The sequence below is a fragment of the Pelmatolapia mariae genome, linkage group LG15 (assembly GCF_036321145.2).
Source record: "Pelmatolapia mariae isolate MD_Pm_ZW linkage group LG15, Pm_UMD_F_2, whole genome shotgun sequence".
NCBI classification, from domain to species: Eukaryota; Metazoa; Chordata; class Actinopteri; order Cichliformes; family Cichlidae; genus Pelmatolapia; species Pelmatolapia mariae.
Window position 1 is genome coordinate 41,611,390 of NC_086240.1, and position 21,163 is coordinate 41,632,552.

Here is a 21,163-nt window from a genome sequence, read left to right on the forward strand (position 1 = left end):
AAGTAACTATTGCGTTACTTTAAAAAAAAACTTTAACCCTCTGGGGTCCAGGGTATAACTGGCCATTTTAACTACTTTTGATTTTCCCTCCACATTTCACCTTTAAAAACTATTTATTTTGCCTTGTTTGGTATCATCCTTTTCAGAACAACCTCACGTGTCTGAATTTACAGTCATGTTTTCATTTTGATATACTGTATTAACACAATTGATCTAAAATCAGACAAAAAACATAAAATCAGAGTAGAAAAAGTTATATTTTTTACTGTAACAACCACAAACATCTTTAATGAATCACATTTCATAACTTTAAATGCAACTATAAATTGTCAATTTTAAAATCATATGCACAAGTTTACTTTTACCCTTTTTTTAAATAACCATTTCAAACTATTTACAGAAGAATCAGCTGTTCTGCATTCAATAAGATGCCACACAAATTATTTGTGCCACTCCAAAAAAATAATTTCTGTCCACTATAAAGGAGAACATCACAGCCTGATACCTGCAGGTCTGACAGCAGCAGGTGTATCACTCCTTTTTCTACCTGGAGACAGTAGTCGCCTCATTGTTCTGACACACAGCACAAAACTATCCACAACACTACACACTAACTACACAAGACAACACATTAACTACACACTCCAAACACGCTAAACGTCACAAATCTCACATCTCAAAACTCGCTCTCTCTCTTTTTCTGCTCTCTCTCTCCCTCTCTCTCTCTCGCCGTCACTCCTAAAACGTTTTGTTTTGGTTTTTTGCTCATAAGCAGAGAGTGCTTGCTAGCGCTAACGTGACAAAACTATTGAGGAAAAAACGCCGCGTATATATTGTTTATCATGACTCTGGTTTTACGTGGCCTATCAACACAATTTATAAACTGGTATATATCACCTTGTTGCTTTGCCTTTAAGTGGTCATGTGATTAGCTTACCACGGCTACTTTATTCTTCCTCAGTCAAACAGCAGCACTCCTGCGATTGTTTTGTCCCCTTAGCTCCAGATGTTGTGCTAGACAGTGATCGTGATTACAGTCCGTGGGAGCGCAGCTGCTTAAAGCTGTAGCGTCCAGATAACTTACGTAGTCAGCTACTTCCGTGCAACTGATATAAGATGCGGTAAGCTGAACACAGCTTCAACCGTCTGTTTGTTGAAAAATAGTAACGGACCGCATTTTCTTGTTAGTAACTGTAACGGCGTTGTAACGATAGGAATAGTAATTAGTTAGATTACTCGTTACTGAAAAAAGTAACGCCGTTAGTAACGCCGTTACTTGTAACGCCGTTATTCCCATCACTGGTTACAAGCAACTTGAAGGCCCTACTCAATGAAAAGAAAAGGGCATTACGGTTTGGGGACTGTGCAGGACTCAAGCAGGTGCAAAGGGAGCTAAAACCCAGACTTGTGGAGAGCAAGGACGCCTACAGAAAGAAGTTGGAGGAAAGATTACAGGCACACAGGGTTGGGGATGTGTGGAGAGGGTTGTGGAGAGATATCACTGGCTTCCGGAAGAAAGATGGTGGTGAATCTGTGGAGGATGTGCAGAGGGCAAACGAGTCAAACCTGTTTTTCAACAGGTTTAACTCCATCTTCCCCTCCTCAAACATCTGCATCCCCTGCTGCCCACCTGCAGCTGCCTCACTGATCTATGCTCCTGTGACACCTCCACACTCACCTCTACCCCCCACCAACCCCTGCATTCCAGACCAGCCAAGCCCATTACCACTGTCCCCCGGTGGCCACGGATTACTGCCACGGAGGCCATCTCACCTACTCAGGTGAGAAGAGAGCTGGAGAGGCTCGGACAGGGGAAAGCAGCAGGACCCAACAGCATCAGTCCCAGACTGCTAAAGGCCTGTATTAGCCAGCTGTGTTGAGTAATCCATCACCTATACAACCTGAGCCTGTGCCTCAACATTATCTTAATATTCATCTATCAACATCTCTGTTTCTACACTTAATTTTATACGAGTGATAGATGTTTGTTGTATATTTGCTGCTATGACAACTAAATTTCCCTCTGGGATTAATGAAGTCTCTCTGATTCTGATTCTGAGATTCATTATTATCAGGATGTCCTAAAACTCCCTGAAACCCTTCATTTAATTCAAATTGCTGCAGCAGGAGTCCAGACAAGGACTAGAAAGAGAGAGCATATTTCTCCTTTATTGACCTCCCTTCATTGGCTCTCAAATTGAAAATCTTACTCCCCACAAAGTCTTTAATAATCAGGCCCCATCTTATCTTGACATTAACATTATAGTACCGCTTTCTTCCTTCTCTCATCCCAACCAGTCATGGCAGATGACAACTGTTGTTGTGATTGGGTGCTGTGTAAATAAAAACAGAAGTGAATATCACCCATCGTTCCCAGACTGCAGGCTTACTTGTTGTTCTTAGAGTATTTAAAAGTAGACTGGGAGGCAGAGCCTTCAGTTTTCAGGCCCCTCTTCTGTGGAACCAGCCTTCAGTTTGGAATTAGGAGACAGACACTATGTCTACTTTTCAGATTAGGCTTAAAACTTTCCTTTTTTGCTAAAGCATACAGTTAGGGCTGTATCAGGTGACTCTGAATTTAATTCAATCCTGTTCCATTTTATTTATACAGCGCCAAATCACAACAACAGTCACCTAAAGGCATTTTATATTGTAAGGTAGACCCTACAATATTACACACAGAGAAAAACCAACAATCATATAACCACCTATGAGCAAGCACTTTGCAGACAGTGGGAAGGAAAAACGCCCTTTTAACAGGAAGAAACCTCCGGCAGAACCAGGCTCAGGGAGGGGCGGGGCCATCTGCTGCGACCGGTTGGGGTGAGAAGGAAGACAGGATAAAAGACATGCTGTGGAAGAGAGCCAGAGATTAATAACAAGTATGATTCAGTGCAGAGAGGTCTTTTAACACATAGTGAGTGAAGAAGAAACACCCAGTGCATCATGGGAATCCTTCCTTAGTTCCTCTGCAATAGGTTTTCATGGAAATTTTAAATGAACTCCAAACAGCTGGTGAGCGTCTTTTTGAAGTTTAATAACACATTGCAACATGAAGAGAAACACTCTAGTCAAACGGCAAAGTGGTCTCTAAAGATGGGCCGTTCCCTGATCTTTTTTATACACACACAGACAAAAGACATTAGACAACTCTTACATGCTACCCTATGTCCCTACCCTATTATCCTGCTGTATGCAGTATTTTATTCTATTTTGTATACTATGTTATTCTATTCTATTTTATCTTATCCTATTCTATAGTGTTTTTCTTAATTTTCACTGCTGTTAAGTTGTACTTTCTGCCGTGACCAAAAAATTTCCCATGTGAGGGACCCATGGGTGTAACTTTGTGTTGAACATTTGGGGGGGTCAAGATCTCTGTCTAAATAAATAAGTAAATCTCGGTAAATTCCCAGTTGACTAAACATGCAACTATTTTGCTGGTAATAACTGAAATGAGTAAAGAAAATCAACAGCCTATTTATGCAAGATAATTCATAATTTTATTGCGGGGGTGGGGGTGGGGGGGGTATATTCGCTGGGTCTGATTATTGGGGGGGTCATAACTCCCCTAACCCCACTGGAAAATACGCCCCTGGTGGGACCAATATACCTTACCTTACCTTACGTCACAGGAGAGCCTGTTGAATTGGCATTATATGAAAGATATTGAATTGAATTACCATCTCCTATGGAATCAGTCTTGATCTCAGTGTGGATTATTTACTGTTTTGGTTTGATCACCTCAGTTTTGCTTTCTATTGTCTTGTTAATCAGCTGTGTTCCCTGGTGTTTCCCCATCTCCCTAATTTCCTGGTGTGTGTTTATTGTCTTTCTCAACCTGTTCTTTGTTGCATTCTCCCTCAAACCTGATGTTTCTTCATGTGGCTCCAGTAACGTTTCTTTGATTGGATTTTTTTTTTTTTTATATCCCTGCCTTGTTATGTTTGCTTTGAGTTTCTCAGCAATGAACTTTCTTGATTTCACATTTTCAGAGACCCCTTCCCTTTTACCCTCAAACATACACATTTGTGCTTAATTCTAGTTTGCACTCTGAACTCTGTCTATATGGGTGGCTGTAGCTCAGGTGGTGGGTCAATCCCTGGCTGCTCCAGTATGCATGACAAATATCCTTGGGCAAGAAACTAACTCCACGTTTCTCTCCAATTAATCCATCAGAGTATGAATGTGTGTGAATGTCAGATAGAAAGAACTTGCACAGAAAAATCACTGAAGAAAATACTTGTGTGAATGGGTGAATGAGACAAGTTGTAAAAAACTCTTTGAGTGCTTAGGTAGAGTAGAAAAGTACTATATAGAAAAACAGTCCATTTAGCATGAAAAATAGGGAAAAATGAGGAAAAAGAGAATACAAGCCATAGAAGATGGTAAATCTGACACTTTAGATCACACAATGGTAGTGTAGCAGCCATTACCTTTTAGTGAAGAGCCCATATCATATAAACAACTCCAAACGTTTAAGAGGTGAGGGTGAATGAAATGTTTACTTAAGGCTGCTGATCTAAATTGGAATAAAAAGAAAATAACATCTCCTGACAACCAATAATTTCCTTCATCAGTCCCTCCATGTCTCCTCAGAGCAAGATTAGATATACACTAATCAGAGATAACATTATCACTATGTGCTTTATATTGTGTTGATGCCCCTTTTGCTGCAAAAACATCCCTGACCTGTTGAGCCATGGATCCAGTAGACACTTGAAGGTGTCCTATGGTATCTGCACCAAGATGTTAGCAACAGATCCTTTAAGCCCTGTCAGTTGCAAGGTGGGCCCTCAATGGATGAGACTTGTTTGTCCAACACATCCCGCAGATGCTCAATTGGACTGAGATCTGGGGAATTTGGAGGCCAAGTCACTCTTGTTGAGGAAGTTTGAGGTAGGCACACAGATCTGGCCATCCATGTGTCCTTCCATTCCCCCATGGTTCAGTTCGGATGCTCACATGCTCCTTTTGGGGATGGACAGGGGTCAAGATGAGCACCCTGACTGGTCTGCAGATATGCAGCCCCATGCAAGTAGTGATGACCTCTGTATTCTGACACCTTTCTATCAGAACCAACTTTGTGACAACATGTGAGCTACAGCACCTCGTCTGTTAGATTGGCCCACTTGGGTCAGCTTTAACTTCTCACATGCGTCAGTGAACCTTGGCCATCCATGACACTTATGCTGGTTCGTGACTGTTCCTTCCTTGGCCCACTTTTTGAACCACTATAAACCAGGAACACCATGCAAGAGATGTAATTTTGGAGATACTGTCGGATTAGGTAAACTGCCCCTGCGTGAGGTAATTGGCGATTTTCAGAAGAGCAGGTTGATCATTGTAATTCGCAGCAGTAGGCCTGTAAGTGATATGAGCAAACATATTGGCAGCTTGGGGAGTACCCCTCCATAAGGAAAATGATTTTAATCTTTTATACATGATTGCATTTGTGCTTATTAAAAGAGCTGTGGCTCTGGGTCAAGTGAAGGTCAGAAACGCTTGGCCGGCGTTATGATCGGCCAATACATGGTGAGGATGACGGAGCCTGTGAAAGGAAATTGCAACACACCGGCTTACATGTCATAGTTTTAAGTTTTAAGTTTTATTATTCTTTATTACTTATATTCTTTTGGAGTGAAGTTTTAAGTTCTAAGAGTTAAGCAGTCTCATTTATACTCTCCGTAGCTTCTTTCGAGTGTGACATTTAGCCTAGAACTTACACATACAGTTTAGCCGCGTAGGCGAGGGCCTCCTGTCTCGGGATGACTGCAGGTGCGAGGTGAGCCGAGGTGCAGAAGAGGTCAATGACACGCATACCACACTCGCACACACACACACACACACTCACACACACCCTCACACACACACACATGAGTAGACTTAGTTTTGTAAGTAAGAAGTTGAGATGAGTTGTTGCTGTATTTGCAAAATTGTGCTGAGAATGTCAGTTTGTTCCAGGAAGACATCAGATGTCTCAGAGATAAGAAGCGAGCTTGTGGGGACAACACCTGGATGGAGACGAGACATACTGTTTTTTCTAAATTGTGTCAAAAGTTAACTGAACGTTTGTGGTTTTGGGGTGACGTATGATTCTGTTGTATCTGCCTAACAACAGGGGAGGAGATGTACTGTTTCATTCCTATAAAGCCTTTGTCTTTTTCTTTGTCAGACAGTTCAATGCTGAAATTTGGTCAGTGTTGAACTCCGTGCATGTAATCAATAAATCTTTGCTTTGATCATACCTCGTGTACCAGAGTTGTTTTTGCTTGAGAGCCCTCCGTACTCCTTTTCTCCAATTTTTGAATCCTAACAATACTCTGACTCAGTCATCTAGCCATCTTAATTTGGCCCCTTGTCAAACTTCCTCAAATCCCTTGAAATCAACTTTGAGTACAAAATGTTCACTAGCTCTGTAATATACATCACTCACTAATAGATGCTATGGTGCAGAGATAATCAGTGTTATTCTCTACACCTGTCAGTGGTCAGAATGTTATGCCTGATTGGTGTAATCATTTAGCTCTGTCATCAATCAGTAAATCAAATGTATTCTTTAGTTTTATAACATTCTGAGGAGCATAACATCAGTGAGCAAGGAATACATGTTGTAATTGTCTTTTATCTCTGACTCTTTGTAATCGGTTGCAATATTTTTTGCCTTCACCTTGAAACACAGCTGGACTGGCCATCGGGCATACCATTGCCCGGTGAGCAGATGGTGAGTTTTCGTTGTTATAGGCCGATAGGGGGGTTTTCTGTAACAGTATAAACAATGAAAGGTGTTGGATTGACCATTTGGACAAGATCGACTCAGGGCTGGACCAATGACAGTCAAGGAGGTTGGATCCACCCTCACCCTTGCTTGGGCAACGACTCTGAAAGCAATCTTATCACAGAGAAACAGAAGAAAATGGTACTGAGGTTAAAAGGAACGCGATTTGTCCCGTACTTCAGCTAGAATGATAAAAAGACACAAAGCTGGAGTTATTCTGTGTCTTTACGCTGCACAGCTGCCTCTTGTTCTCTCATTCTCTCCCCCTCCCTCTCCTGTTTCTACTTCAATCATGAAACTGATCAATGATCAGCTGATCGGCTTTTCTCTCTTGTTTGTTTATTGCCCACTTTGCGCCAGAAAGAGGAAACCAGCGGATGTCGCGTTAAACAACAGCAGCACGTTTAAGCTTGATCAGCTGTTGTTAGAATTTATTTGATATTAATTTCTAGTATCAGCTGATATTTGCTGGAGCCACAGCTGTAAAAGCTGCTGGTCATGATATCGGTTTGGATATGTGGTGAGAGGGAAACATGAAGATGAAACCAGGAGATGTCCTTACTGAATCATCAGAGCTGAACAGGTGATGGAGAAACAGGTTTACCTTTTAGGTGTCATGAATGAGCTGAAGGGAAGTTATGAACTGTTTCTGAGAGACAAATAACACCAGGATCCTTTTCTAAGTAGCTGACAGCTGGTAACTGTGCAGGGGCGGCTCTAGCAAAGTTTTGCCAGGGGGCCAGGTAGGGCATTAACAGGGAAAGGGGGGCACAAAGAAATACTTTTCTTTCTTAGTCTCATTTAAAATTTCTCTCCTTTTAGTAAATACTTCTTACAACCAAAGCTTTCATCTGATGTAAAATGTATAGAAATCATATATATATACCAACCAGACAGTTGTACATCACTGTCACAACAGCGTTTGTTTTCATTCAAAGGCTTTATGGCTTTTCCTATAATACCTGGTGTGCCGGACTCTAGTCAAAATGCCCAGGCCGATTTTTTGTCCCAGTCCAGCCCTGCCTTGAAATGAAGTATGGAGGCTATGAAGAGATATGGTACATTATTCTGTCTTCTCTGAATAGCTGACCATTGTCAAAGGAAAAGTTTCTTATCCAAATGTGTCTTGCAGACAGGATTGATTGAAATGACTGGGTTGAAATTTTTCAGTCATTAAAAACCCATGCTGAGTATACATTCATTGGACAGGAAATAACTGTGATTCACTGAAGACTGATGTTTTTGGTCAAGGGTGACCAGAGGAGACCTCTTTATTCCAGGGAACACAGAGACACTGAGGAACCAGGAGACCAGAGTCCAAATGCAGCATAAAGAGGTTCAGTGAATGTGGTGTTGAAGGTGTGGAGGTGGATAAGAGTGTCAGAGGAGACTTTGTTGAAGGACAGAGTGCCAGCAGGACAGTCCACATACACCGCTACTCTGTTAGGGACAGAGGAGGAGGAGGAGATGGTGGTGATGGATATTTCTTTGTTTTTGTGACAGACAGAGTAACCACCATCATAGTAGAAAAGACTCCAGGACTGTTCATTTCCTCCAAACACACAGTTGTTACTGTCTCCTTTCCTTCTGATTCTTCTGTAACTCATTGATATATGAATCCTTCCTCTCCACTCGACTTCCCAGTAACAGCGACCAGTCAGACCATTTCCACACAGCAGTTGAGGATATTGATCAAATCTGTCTGGATGATCAGGATATGACTGAGCCTCCATTACATACACAGCCACCTTGTTGTTGTCAGACAACTTGATCCTACTGTGTACTGAGTTTGGGTCAATTGTGAGTTCGCAGGAATCTGATGGAAGCAAAAATGACAAAAAGAAATTGCTTTATTGAACAAATACTTATTCATAAGATCATGCACTATACTTCTAATACAACATTGTGAGTCCAAATACAGGGTGTATCAACAGGAGTAATCTGTGCCTCAGTAAACGTGGTTCTTAATGTTGCGTAATTTTTGTGTACCATGAAGTTTTTCTGGATTTCAGGAAACTACTGATACACTACTATTCAAAGGTTGCTATTATTCTGAAAAATGATTTTTTTTTTGTTCTTCCTGTCATGAATGGGAAATAAATAATTCCGTCCTTCATGAGAGGACCATTCATTCTGACTCTTTGCCAAGACACAATAAAGTATCTTTCAAAGCGTTTGACATTACACTGAAAGAAGTGGCAGCCATCCATGTTAAAGATCCATTTTTACTAAGGAAAAAAATTAATTACAGATGATCAAATTAAGCTTTTGTTGAACCATGGCTGGAATCAGCCACAGAGATTTGTGGATGAGCGACAGTTTAGGGGGGTTTATGTATCGAGTCAGAATGCCTCCAGAGAGTCTTTAAAGGTTTTGCACTAGAAAGATACTAAAGAAGTCTGAGATAACTATTTCACTAACTATAAGATATAAAATCTTTTGGATATTTGAATTAAGTTTCTGTTTTATATATGCTTTGAGTAGTTAGCGTAGGTTGACCATTATAGCTAATGTGTTCTTCATTTAAACATACTTACATTTTTTCAGACCATGCCTCAGCCATCGGACTCCACCAGGATCAAATCTAAAAAATGAAAATTAAATAAATGTCAGTCAGAGAGTGGTGAGTTATTATCTAATACATTTTATTATTAAACTTCTTCATCCATGGATGCATGGTGGCTGGAATGGCCAGTGTGTTAGGATGCCTGGGTCGTTGACCCAGAGTTTTGAGTTTATTATATTATTTATCATTTCTAGTTTTTTGGTTTCTTTGTCAGAGTTGTGTCTTTTGGTTTCTGTTCTGTTCCATAGTTGCTGTCTCCCCGTGTCCAGTCAGAGTCTGTGTCTGTAGTTCAGTCTGTGTTATGTTTCCTGTTTTACTTTGAAGGTCCATGTCTTATGTTAATGTATCTGGTTTTGCTTCCCCTGTCTCGTCCCCAGCTGTGTTTTCCTCCTGTTATCCATTCCCTGATTGCTCCCTGTATGTATTTAAGCCCTGTGTTTCTCTGTGTCCGTGTCGCGATCTACCCTTATCCACCCTCATCTTGCTGTGTGTTCTGTCTGTGTATTTTTGTTATTTTGTATTCTCAGTTTTGTTACCCTTTTGAGTTCAGCATTAAAGCTGCTTTTGAGTTCACGTCTGTCTCCGGGGTCTGCACTTTGGGTACTTCTCCTACCTGCATACAGAAGATCGCGACCAGAACATAGACCCAGCAGACTCCGCTTGGTATCAGAGGTTCGCCGTTCCTGCCTTCCCCAAGCAGAGGGTGAAACAGGAGGCTAAGCATGCCCAGGAGCTCGAGTCACCCTTCTATGGGTCACGTTTGGCTTGGGGATGGCCCCGCAGCCTCCAGACTGCCATGGCTATGGCCGAGCCGGCGCCTATGCCTCGGGCGATCAGATTGAGCACGTGTTCATTCTCTCTGGTCACTACACCTCCGCCTCCACCCCCGGATTACCAGTCCAGCAAGAGGCTGAAGCAGCGGAGGAAGAAGGATTATGCAACGGCATACATTGGACTTACTCCGCTACAGTCTTTTGCTCTCTTTATGGGACTGCAGCGTTCTGAGCTTCACAAACTCTCTGCTTCCTCATCGCAGCCCGGTCCGTTGGAGGATTTGCAGCCCAGTTTGCCACCTCCCACTTCCCGGAGAAAGCGGCGCTCATGCCGTCACCACTCTGTCTCTGTGGAGCAACTCCCAGTGGTGAGTTGTAATGACTGCTTTTGTTCTGCTCCCTCTGAGCTGGGAAAAGACAATCATATGAACACTGCTAAAACCAAGACTGTAAAGACTGTTAAACGTGGTGGGAAAGGGTCGACACCTATTTTAGATGAGTCATTTTTTGCTGAGCCTGCTCCTCTGCCTTCCTGTGCTCCTGCTCCCAGGGCAGCTGCGGTCCAGCCATCCCCTGAACCTGTATCAGTTCCTCGGGTGAGGGGGGCTAGGGCCCGGTTGATCCCTGCTCCAGTTTCCAGGCCAGCTGAGGCTCTGCTAGTCCCTGCACCCATACCTGTTCCTCGGGTGGGGACAGCAGCCGTCCAGCCGTCGCCTGTGCCTGTTCCGGTTCCCAGGTTGAGGCTAGCCAGGACACAGCCTACCTCTGCACCCGTAAGTAAGTAAGTAAAGTTTTATTTATATAGCACATTTCTAGATAAAAGATCACAAAGTGCTTCACAATGTATAAAACAAAAACAGTCAAAAGTTAACAAAATGCAATTCTAAAAAGATGTGTTTTTAGTTGTTTTTTAAAAGTGATCACTGAGTCCGCAGATCTTAAGTTCTGAGGAAGAGAGTTCCACAGTCTGGTGGCCACAGTGGCAAAAGCTCCATCTCCCTTGGTTTTCAGCCTTGTATGCTGAATAACAAGTAGGCCCTGATCACAAGACCTCAGGGACCTACTAGGGACATAGGGCTGTAAAAGTTCAACGATGTAGGCTGGTGCTTGTCCTTGAAGAGCTTTAAATGTCAGAACCAGTATCTTAAAATGGACTCTGAATTCAACGGGGAGCCAGTGCAGCTGTATAAGCAATGGTGTTACATGAGAGTACTTAGATGTTTTTGTCAGAAGCCTTACTGCAGCATTTTGGACAATCTGCAGACGCTCCAGGGAGTTTTTGTTTAGACATGTAAACAGTGAATTACAGTAGTCCAATCGCGATGAAATGAATGCATGAATAACAATCTCCGGTTCAGTATGAGATGCTATAGGGCTCAATTTAGAAATGTTTCTTAAATGATAGAAGCAGGACCGAACCAGAGATTTAACGTGGAGATCCAGGGTAAGAGCAGAATCAAAGGTTACCCCTACGTTCCTGATAGACGATTTCACAAATGTTGAAAGAGGACCAAGAGCATTCATTATGTTAGGTACATGTCTGTCTGGAGCACATACAAGGACTTCAGTCTTTTCTTCATTAAGTTGGAGGAAGTTGTCAGCCATCCAACCTTTGATGGATTCTAAGCACACATTTAGAATCTGCAGCTTAGAAACATCTTCAGGTTTAAAAGACATAAATATCTGGATGTCGTCTGCGTAGCAGTGGTAGCGAATGTCCTCAAAGGGGCTCAAAATATGCTGGAGAGGAAGTAGATATATTAAAAACAATAAGGGCCCCAGCACAAAACCTTGTGGCACACCATAGGACAGGGACGTGGAAGATGACCTGTACTTAGAGACCGCCACAGAAAAGTATCATTCATAGAGATATGAGGAGAACCACTCTAAGGCAGACCCAGATACACCAACCCAGTATTTCAGCCTTTCAAGCAAAATGTAATGGTCAACAGTGTCAAAGGCTGACGTGAGGTCCAACATTAGGAGTACAGAACATTTTCCTGCATCGTTTTGCATCAGAATGTCACTGGAAACTCTAAGAAGGGCTGTCTCAGTAGAATGAGCTCTACGAAAGCCAGACTGAAATTTGTCAAAGAGATTATGTTTGTCTAAAACTGCTGTAAGCTGCTTAGCCACAACCTTCTCTAATATCTTAGCAATTAACAGTATTTTTGAGATTGGTAGTGAGAGATGGGTCCAGCGTAGGTTTTTTTTTAACAGGGGGTGTATAACAGCAGTTTTAAAATGAGCAGGGACTTTACCAGATCCCAGTGAGGTGTTAACTATGGTGAGCACACAGGGACCAATAGAGTGGAAGACATTTTTGAATAACGATGCGGGTAAAATGTCAAGTGAACAGGAGGATGCTTTTGTTGCATTAACTATTTTTCTCCAGCTCTGATAGTGAGACGGGTAAAAAGCTTTCTAAAATGAAAGGCCGAGCTGGTGTAAGAACTGACAATGCAGATGCCGATCGGGACAATTTTTTCCTTACATTACTAATTTTTTCTAGAAAGAAATGTTTCACAGTCTTCATTAGAAGAAATAATGGCCGCAGGTGGAGCAGGAGTAATAATATCAGTAATAGTGTCAAATAACACCTTAGGATTTCCTCTGCTCTTTGCAACCAGATGAGAAAAATAAGCAGGCCTCGCATCTCTAATCGCATTGTTAAAGGAGGCTAAAAGATCCTTTAGGTAAAGGAGATGAACATTTAAATGAGTTTTCCTCCATAAGCGCTCAGCTTTACGACAATCACATTTTATGGAGCGGATGTTGTCATTTAGCCAGGGTAAGGACTTGGAAACAGAAACTGGTCTCATTTTAACCGGACAGATTTCATCTAAGATCGAAAAACAATGGTTATTAAATAGATCTGTTAAGAAATCAACGCCGTTTTGCGGGGATAGAGTTAAATTAAAAGTATCCGAGAAATTCTCCGTTGTGGAGGAATTTATGATGCTAAAAGGAGTCTGGACAACCTCGTAGTAGAGGACAGGAAGTCGCTAAACTCCGATAAAAACAAGCTATTTGGGCCAGGTGGACGATACACCACAGCACAATAAAAAGGATCTTTACTTCCGATTTTAATCAGCTGTAGTTCAAACGAAAGAAAGTGTCCAACTTTCACTGAGCGGCAGGAGAAACGGCCCTGAAATGCCACAGCGAGACCTCCTCCACGACCAGATCCCCGAGGCTGGCTGATGACGGAATAGCCGTTCGGGCACAGTTCAGTGAGAGATGAATAGTCCATGTCCCGCTGCCAGGTCTCAGTCAGAAATGAGAAGTCCAGTTTTTTTAGAAGATATAAAATTGTTAAGAACGAACGATTTATTAGTCAATGATCGGGCATTAAAAAGCGCCATGTTCAGCGGGGTGGAAGCATCATTTTTAGCAGAGGCTCGAGTTAAAGGACATAAATACTCAGGGTCTGAGCCTTCACGCTCGTAGATTCCACTCACCGATGGGATGAAAAGCCAGTCAGCAGGAGAGTCTGGATGAACCCTCCTGAGGCAGCACGGTCTTGGAGAGCCGGACCCAGCGTATCCAAGCAGGGACGTGGAAAACAAATTCCCCTCCATGGAGCTTTTCTGAGCATAGGTAACAAAGCACGCTCGACATCGCTTTCCAGTCAGACCCCGCTGCCAGAAACGCCTAAGCTTCACCTGGATACCTGCTCTTCCTCTCCTTCTCCATGGTCTGTGGGGACCGCTGAGGACGCCGGTTGAGGATCCAGCCACTGGCGGAGGATGGAAAGTGCCAAAGGAGGAGGAGGATGAGACATCTTGAGCCATCATTGAAGATCGGATGGATAACAGCGTCAAACGATCATAAACCAAGGCAGCCAGTACATCATTGATACAAATAGAAAACAGCAGAGCAGAGAAAAACAGCACGATGAAAGAGTGGGACAAACTGCACCCGGCAGCGGCAAAGCCAAACACAGGCGCCATCATACCGCACCTGTTCCTGCTGGGGGTTCTGGAGAACCGCTCCAGCCGTCTTCCGTCTCCGCTGAAGGGTCTGAGGGGCCCGTTCAGCCTCCTGTCACTGCTGGAGGGCCCGAGGAGCCTGTCCAGCCACCTGTTCCTGCTGGAGGGTCCGAGGGGCCCGTCCGGCCTTCTTCTGTTGTTCCCGCTGGGGATTCTGGAGAACCACACCAGCCTTTCTGTGTCTCTGCTGGAGGGACCCAGGGGCCTGTCCAGTCGTCTGTTCCTGCTGGGGGTTCTGGAGAACCGCTCGAGCCGTCTTCTGTCTCCGCTGGAGGGTCCGAGGGGCCCTTTCACCCTTCTGCCTCCGCTGGAGGGTCCGAGGGGCCCGTTCAGCAACCTGTCTCCGCTGGAGGGTCCGAGGGGCCCGTTCAGCCTTCTGTCTCCACTGGAGGGTCCGAGGGGCCCGTTCAGCCTTCTGTCTCCGCTGGAGGGTCCGAGGGGCCCGCTCAGCCTTCTGTCTCCGCTGGAGGGTCCGAGGGGCCTGTCCAGTCTTCGTCGCCTGCAGCACCACCATCTGCAGCTCCCATGCCGTCACCTGCAGCGCCACCATCTGCGGCTCCCACGCCGTCGCCTGCAGTGCCACCATCTGCGGCTCCAAGGCTGGCGCCTGCAGCGCCACCATATGCGGCTCCCATGCCGTTGCCTGCAGCGCCACCTCCTGCAGTTTCCACACTGCCGCCTGCAGTGCCACCACCTGTTATGTCGCCTGCGGTTGCCATCTGGTCCTGCTTCGTCTCTGCCTGAGGCCTTCGCACGGGCTGGTTCCGCTTTGTCTACACCGGATGTCTCCGCACCGTCTGGCCCTGCCTCACCTCGTCCTGTCCGGCCACCTTCCAGACCGTTGGCTGAACATCATCGCTGTCGCGGCCGGCCTCCGGACCTGCTCAGTCACCGCCGCTGCCTTCCACGCGGCCAGCCTCCGGACCTGCTCCGTCGCAGTCACTGGCTTCACGGTCGACCTCCTGAACTGTTTTCTGGCCTCTTGGGCTGTCGACCTCCGGGCCGGCCCGAGACTGTTACCTGGGCCTCTGCGCCTTTCATGGACCCTTTTGTTTGTTTCCTTTTGAACTGTTCCTGGGCCTCCTTGCTGTTGTTTTGTTCTGTTTTGGACATTTGTTCCCTGTGTTTTGGTTTCTGGCTTCTTGTGTTTCATTTGTTTCGGTCCCTCCGTCCTGGACCCCCACCGCCCGCCCTGGTTGGGTTGTTTTTTTTGTTTGTTTTGGTGTTTAGGTTTGGGCTGTCTGGGAGCCAGCCCTTTGGGGGGGGGGGTACTGTTAGGATGCCTGGGTCGTTGACCCAGAGTTTTGAGTTTATTATATTATTTATCATTTCTAGTTTTTTGGTTTCTTTGTCAGAGTTGTGTCTTTTGGTTTCTGTTCTGTTCCATAGTCGCTGTCTCCCCGTGTCCAGTCAGAGTCTGTGTCTGTAGTTCAGTCTGTGTTATGTTTCCTGTTTTACTTTGAAGGTCCATGTCTTATGTTAATGTATCTGGTTTTGCTTCCCCTGTTTCGTTAGGCCTGATTTGCCCCAGCTGTGTTTTCCTCCTGTTATCCATTCCCTGATTGCTCCCTCTATGTATTTAAGCCCTGTGTTTCTCTGTGTCCGTGTCGCGATCTACCCTTATCCACCCTCATCTTGCTGTGTGTTCTGTTTGTGTAAGGTTATTTTGTATTCTCAGTTTTGTTACCCTTTTGAGTTCAGCATTAAAGCTGTTTTTTGAGTTCACGTCTGTCTCCGGAGTCTGCACTTTGGGTCCTTTTCCTGCCTGCACACAGCCGTTTCATAACACAGTGTGTTTGAGGATCATGGATCCAAAAGCAGACACACGAAGGACAGGCCTAGATTTTAACAAAAAGTGAGCTATTCATTTTGGCTGATAACTACCACAAAAACAAAAGCACAAGCGAACAAAGGTTAAAAAAATCACAACTAAACTGGGAAAAATCTAACTCAGGACATGGAAAAGCTCTATTGACAACCATAAACCTAAACAGGACCAGAAGTTGCTAAAACCGAGACTAGATAGCCATGACATCCATGGAACATGAGGTGAGGAGAACAGACGACCTGACACTGAAAAGAGGGAGATGGAGGGCTTAAAGACACAGAATGGTAATGAGGAAAGTGGAAACACTTGGGGAAACACAAGTAACACAAAACCTGAATGCTACAGGGAAAGCAGAACTAAACACACTGAAAATAGAGCACAAGACTTCACAATAAAACACAAACATAATGGACCATAGACATGACAACACAAGCTTGACAAAATGATCATGTCAATATAAAATCAGCAAAGAAAATACAAAAATAACACAAAAATGCTGGGTCACAGACCCAGCCCCCCCCCCCACATCATGCTTGTCATAGGCATTAACATTGCCATTAAAGTGGCCAGTAGGGGTTTCTAATCCAAAACTTGAGTCATTGTAAAGTAAACCATTATCTGTAGACTTAGATGAAGCATTGATTATAAATGCCAGAATTTAAACTCAGACTAGTCTTTGCTGTTTTTCAGGCTCCCTTCCAGCAGTGCAGAAATAACCTCCTGTTGAGAACCTCCAACTCCCTTTTATTTAACAGTCTTCTTTTTTTCTGTAACTGTGATCAGTTCTGATGAGTTCTGATCTGAGCAAGTGCAATATTGTACCAAACAAGAACAAAACTGCACATTTCTGTCTAACATCACTGTGTTTTGTAGATGTGGTGGATTTGAGACTTAAGTACAGACATTCAATTTTAATTTAAGGGGTTTTAAAAAAGTTTTGCATCGTCCGCTTAGGAATTACGCACATTTTTATACAGTGTGTCATAGTACGGTGGTTGAATTTGAATTCTCTCTCCTTCAAGCTGATCATCTTGCAGGCACTATCCTCCCTTTTGGTTGGAGCTTTAGTATAAATGGACCAGCTTTGCCATTCTTCACCAGATCTGCTTCCAATGAGTGGCCAAGAGGCCAAACACTCCAGTGATTACTTTGTGTTTTTGCTCTTATTTGTCTCTCCCTGTTCCTACTCTTCCTCAGAGCCTAAAGCCTTCTGTCCTTAATCCTCAAGAAAGCCAGTTCATTCATCAAACCAACCGGGATCACTCTCCACAACTTCTCCACCTGCCTGCCACCCTTCAACGGTAACACTTACCTGGATTCAAACCAGGACCCTGGTTTCCGTTCTGGAAAGCCTATCACACATTGAACCAAAAGTAAACTCATTCTTAGACAAACTAAGATAAACAGAAATATAAAGATAGATTTTAATACAGGGAAGCAGGGAAGCAATGGCTTCAGGTACTCACTAACGGCCACTAAGTGCCTGATGTCCAGAACCCAAGGTCATCATCAAATGCCATATATCCTCCCTGAGATGCTCTTCATGGCCATTACTAAAGTCACCTTCATCTGCTGCTTTCTCTGCATTCGTTTTTATGAAAAGCTGTTCTGTTCAGTTGAGATTAGGGAACTTTGAAGAATATTTCTTTGCTTTGAGAAACTCTTCTTTGGGTCATTCATTTCCACTGTGAAGTTATGTGTGATCAGTTTTGCACCACATTATAGCCCCGTAGACTTGAAAATCATCCTGCTTCTACGAACTTTCATCACTAAACAAAATCAATAAACACTGGCGACCTGGTTCCACTGGCAGCCTTACATGTCCATGCCATTCTATTACCTCCACTGACCATGAGCTTTTTTGCTCTCTCTACTTTTTTCTTTCCATCATTCTGCAACAACTTCTTCTGTCCAAAGAAGTTACCAAAGTTACCTATTTTTTTCAGTCTAATGACAATTTACTTCATTTTGAGGCTCTGAAAATGGAGAGCTTTGTGTTATAAAAAATTCTCATTCTCAGACATTAATGGTAGAATTTTGTTTAACTCTTGAGCCTTGACACTTCAAGCATGTTTGATTCAAAATCAACTGTGTTAGTGTGCTGAGGCAAAAATACAAGAAATGTCTGTCCAAAAATGTTTTGCCCAAAGTATAAACACAGAAACAGCTTTGATTTTTTTTCTCTGTGTTTAAAATAAACATGTTAATTTGATATAGTCTGACAAATCTTAACTTAAGAGATGCCAGTCTAAGGAGCTTGGAAAGAAAAGCCTCTGGACTTTTTGCTTTTATTTCCAAGCTCCTTAGACTACAATGACCTGGATGACTGGGAACCTTCACAGACCTAAGAGACTCCAGTTTACAATGTGGACTCTCCGATCCAGCTGAGAGTAGTTTTTCTCCTGAATCCTGCAAGTTGTTGTTACCCAGATCCAGCTCCCTGAGATTAGAGGATTGAATAACTCTGATCAGAGCTCCACAGCTTCTCTCCGAGAGGTTACAGCCATTCAGCCTTAGTAAAGTTATTGAACAAGAGAAATAAATGTAAGAGTTAAACATCCACAATGAAAATACACACAATAAACACAGGTCTGAATGAAAGAACATAGACTTGCCTTTTGAATCTGATAAAATACAAATAGTTACCAAAATAGCAAAATATAACCTGTATAGTACATTAGATGGTAGATTAGCTGAAATGCTGTCATATTTCAATAATTCTAATGTCTTAACGCACTGAAAATGTAATAAAGCGTTAAACCATGTTTGATATTTTCCTCCTTAGTCAGAAATGTTACTCAGCTTCAATGTGAAAAAATATATATATTACCCATACCTGAGAGTTTCCAGTTTGCAATGTGGACTCTCCAGTCCAACAGATAGAAGATTCAGTCCTGAGTCCTGCAGGTCATTGTTGTTCAGGTCCAACTCTCGCAAGCTACAGGAGTGGCAGCTGAGAACTGAGGACAGAGCTCCATAGCTTTTCTCTGAGAGGTTACAGTCACTCAGTCTGAGGAGACAATAATACATTTATAAAATCTAGCACCAATTCGAACAATGCATAAGCCCAGCTATCACTGTACTTACAGAGCTTTGTTGGAGGCTTTGACCACTGGCAGCAGCCTCAGAAGAGCCTCGTCTGAAGCAGAGTATTTCTTCAGGTCAAACGCATTCAGATCTTTTTCTGATGACAGTAAAATGAAGGCCAGAGCTGACCACTGAGCAGGAGACAGTTTATCTGTGGAGAGACTTCCTGATCTCAGGGGCTGCTGGATCTCCTCCACTAGAGAATGGTCGTTCAGTTCATTCAGACAGTGGAACAGATTAATGCTTTTCTCTGCAGACAGATTATCAGTGAGCTTTTCCTTTATGTACTGGACTGTTTCCTGATTGATCTGTGAACTACTTTCTGTCTGTTTGAGCAGACCTTGTAGGAGAGCCTGGTTGGTCTGCAGTGAAAGACCCAGGAGGAAACGAAGGAACAAGTCCAGGTGACCATCTGGACTCTGTAAAGCCTTGTCCACAGCATTCTGATAGACATGTGTCTGTACAGATTCTTCTATTCTTTCAGACTGTTGGGGGGTTGGTTGTTCTTCCAGCAGGTTGACTTTAGATTTTATTAACCTTAGATGAACATGAAGAGCAGCCAGAAACTCCTGAACACTCAAATGGATGAAGCAGAACACCTTGTCCTGGTACAGTCCCCTCTCTTTTTTAAGGATCTGTGTGAACACTCCTGAGTACACTGAGGCTGCTCTGATATCGATGCCACACTCTGTCAGGTCTGATTCATAGAAGATCATGTTTCCTTTTTGCAGCTGATCAAAAGCCAGTTTTCCCAGAGACTCAATCATCTTCCTGCTCTCTGGACTCCAGTGTGGATTTGTCTCAGCTCCTCCATCATACTTGACCTTCTTCACTTTGGTCTGAACCACCAGGAAGTGGGTGTACATCTCAGTCAGGGTCTTGGGCAGCTGTCCTCCCTCTCTGGTTTTCAGCACATCCTCCAGAACTGTAGCAGTGATCCAGCAGAAGACTGGGATGTGGCACATGATGTGGAGGCTTCGTGATGTCTTGATGTGGGGGATGATCCTGCTGGCCTGCTCCTCATCTCTGAATCTCTTCATGAAATACTCCTCTTTCTGCGGGTCAGTGAATCCTCTGACCTCTGTCACCATGTCAACATAGTCAGGAGGAATCTGATTGGCTGCTGCAGGTCGTGTGGTTATCCAGAGGCGAGCAGAGGGAAGCAGTTTCGCCCTTATGAGGTTTGTCAGCAACACATCCACTGAGGTGGACTGTTGAACATCAGTTAGGGTATCAGTGTTGTGGAAGTCCAGAGAAAGTAGAGACTCATCCAGACCATCAAATATGAACACAACCTGGAACTCATCAAATTTTGACATTCTGGCTTCTTTGGTTTCAGTAAAGAAGTGATGAACAAGTTCCACTAAGCTGAACCTTTCCTCCTTCACCACATTCAGCTCTCTGAAAGTGAATGGAAATATAAACTTAATGTCCTGGTTGGCTTTGTCTTCAGCCCAGTCCAAAATGAACTTCTGAGTTAAGACTGTTTTCCCAATGCCAGCCACTCCCTTTGTTAACACTGTTCTGATTTGTTTGATTCTTTGGGGTGAGCCTTTAAAGATGTCTTCTTGTCTGATTGTCATTTCTGGTCTGTCTGGTTTGCTGGATGCTGTTTTAATCTGTCTGACCTCATGTTCATCATTGACCTCTGCAGGCCCTCCTTCTGTGATGTAGAGCTCTGTGTAGATCTGATTAAGTGGGACTTTTTCAGCTCTAGCAATTCCCTCGAAGACAGTTTGGAACTTCTCCCTCAGCTTAGACTTGAGACACCACTGACACTGTCGAAGAGACTCTTATTGGGGCAATATAAAAGCAATAAAAGTGTTTAAGAGAGGTTTAAAAAAAAGAAACAACTCAGTATGGTAAAGTCAGGTCAGCAACTACAGTAATGGCAATGTCATTGCTCAGTTAGTAAAATTCTTACCATGGTCTAGCATGTTAGCGTGCTTTCTGAGTGAAAAATATGGTATAATCAGTCTCCACAGTTTCTCAAAAGCAGACTCAGTCAACCTTAAAATTCTTCCTCTAGTTTTCATACATAGAGGGATTTACGTACTGCCACGTGGAAAGCGACAGTACAGAGACTCTTCAGAGGGCCGGCCGCATGGAAAGCAGCAGCATAGAAACAATTCCAGGGGC

General features: G+C 43.6%; 1 protein-coding gene across 1 annotated transcript; it reads right to left on the reverse strand.

The window, feature by feature from the left end:
• Positions 1 to 8,049: 8,049 nt before the first annotated feature.
• Positions 8,050 to 20,961, reverse strand: LOC134642794 (uncharacterized). Its single transcript, XM_065471979.1, has 10 exons — positions 20,949 to 20,961; positions 19,025 to 20,816; positions 18,774 to 18,947; positions 18,282 to 18,449; positions 13,579 to 14,608; positions 11,728 to 11,857; positions 10,361 to 10,524; positions 9,881 to 9,957; positions 9,316 to 9,362; positions 8,050 to 8,594 (listed from the first exon to the last, which is right to left on the reverse strand). Exons 1-10 carry the CDS (start codon positions 20,959 to 20,961, stop codon positions 8,050 to 8,052), a joined length of 4,140 nt encoding a protein of 1,379 aa, XP_065328051.1.
• Between the last annotated feature and the right edge of the window lie 202 nt (positions 20,962 to 21,163).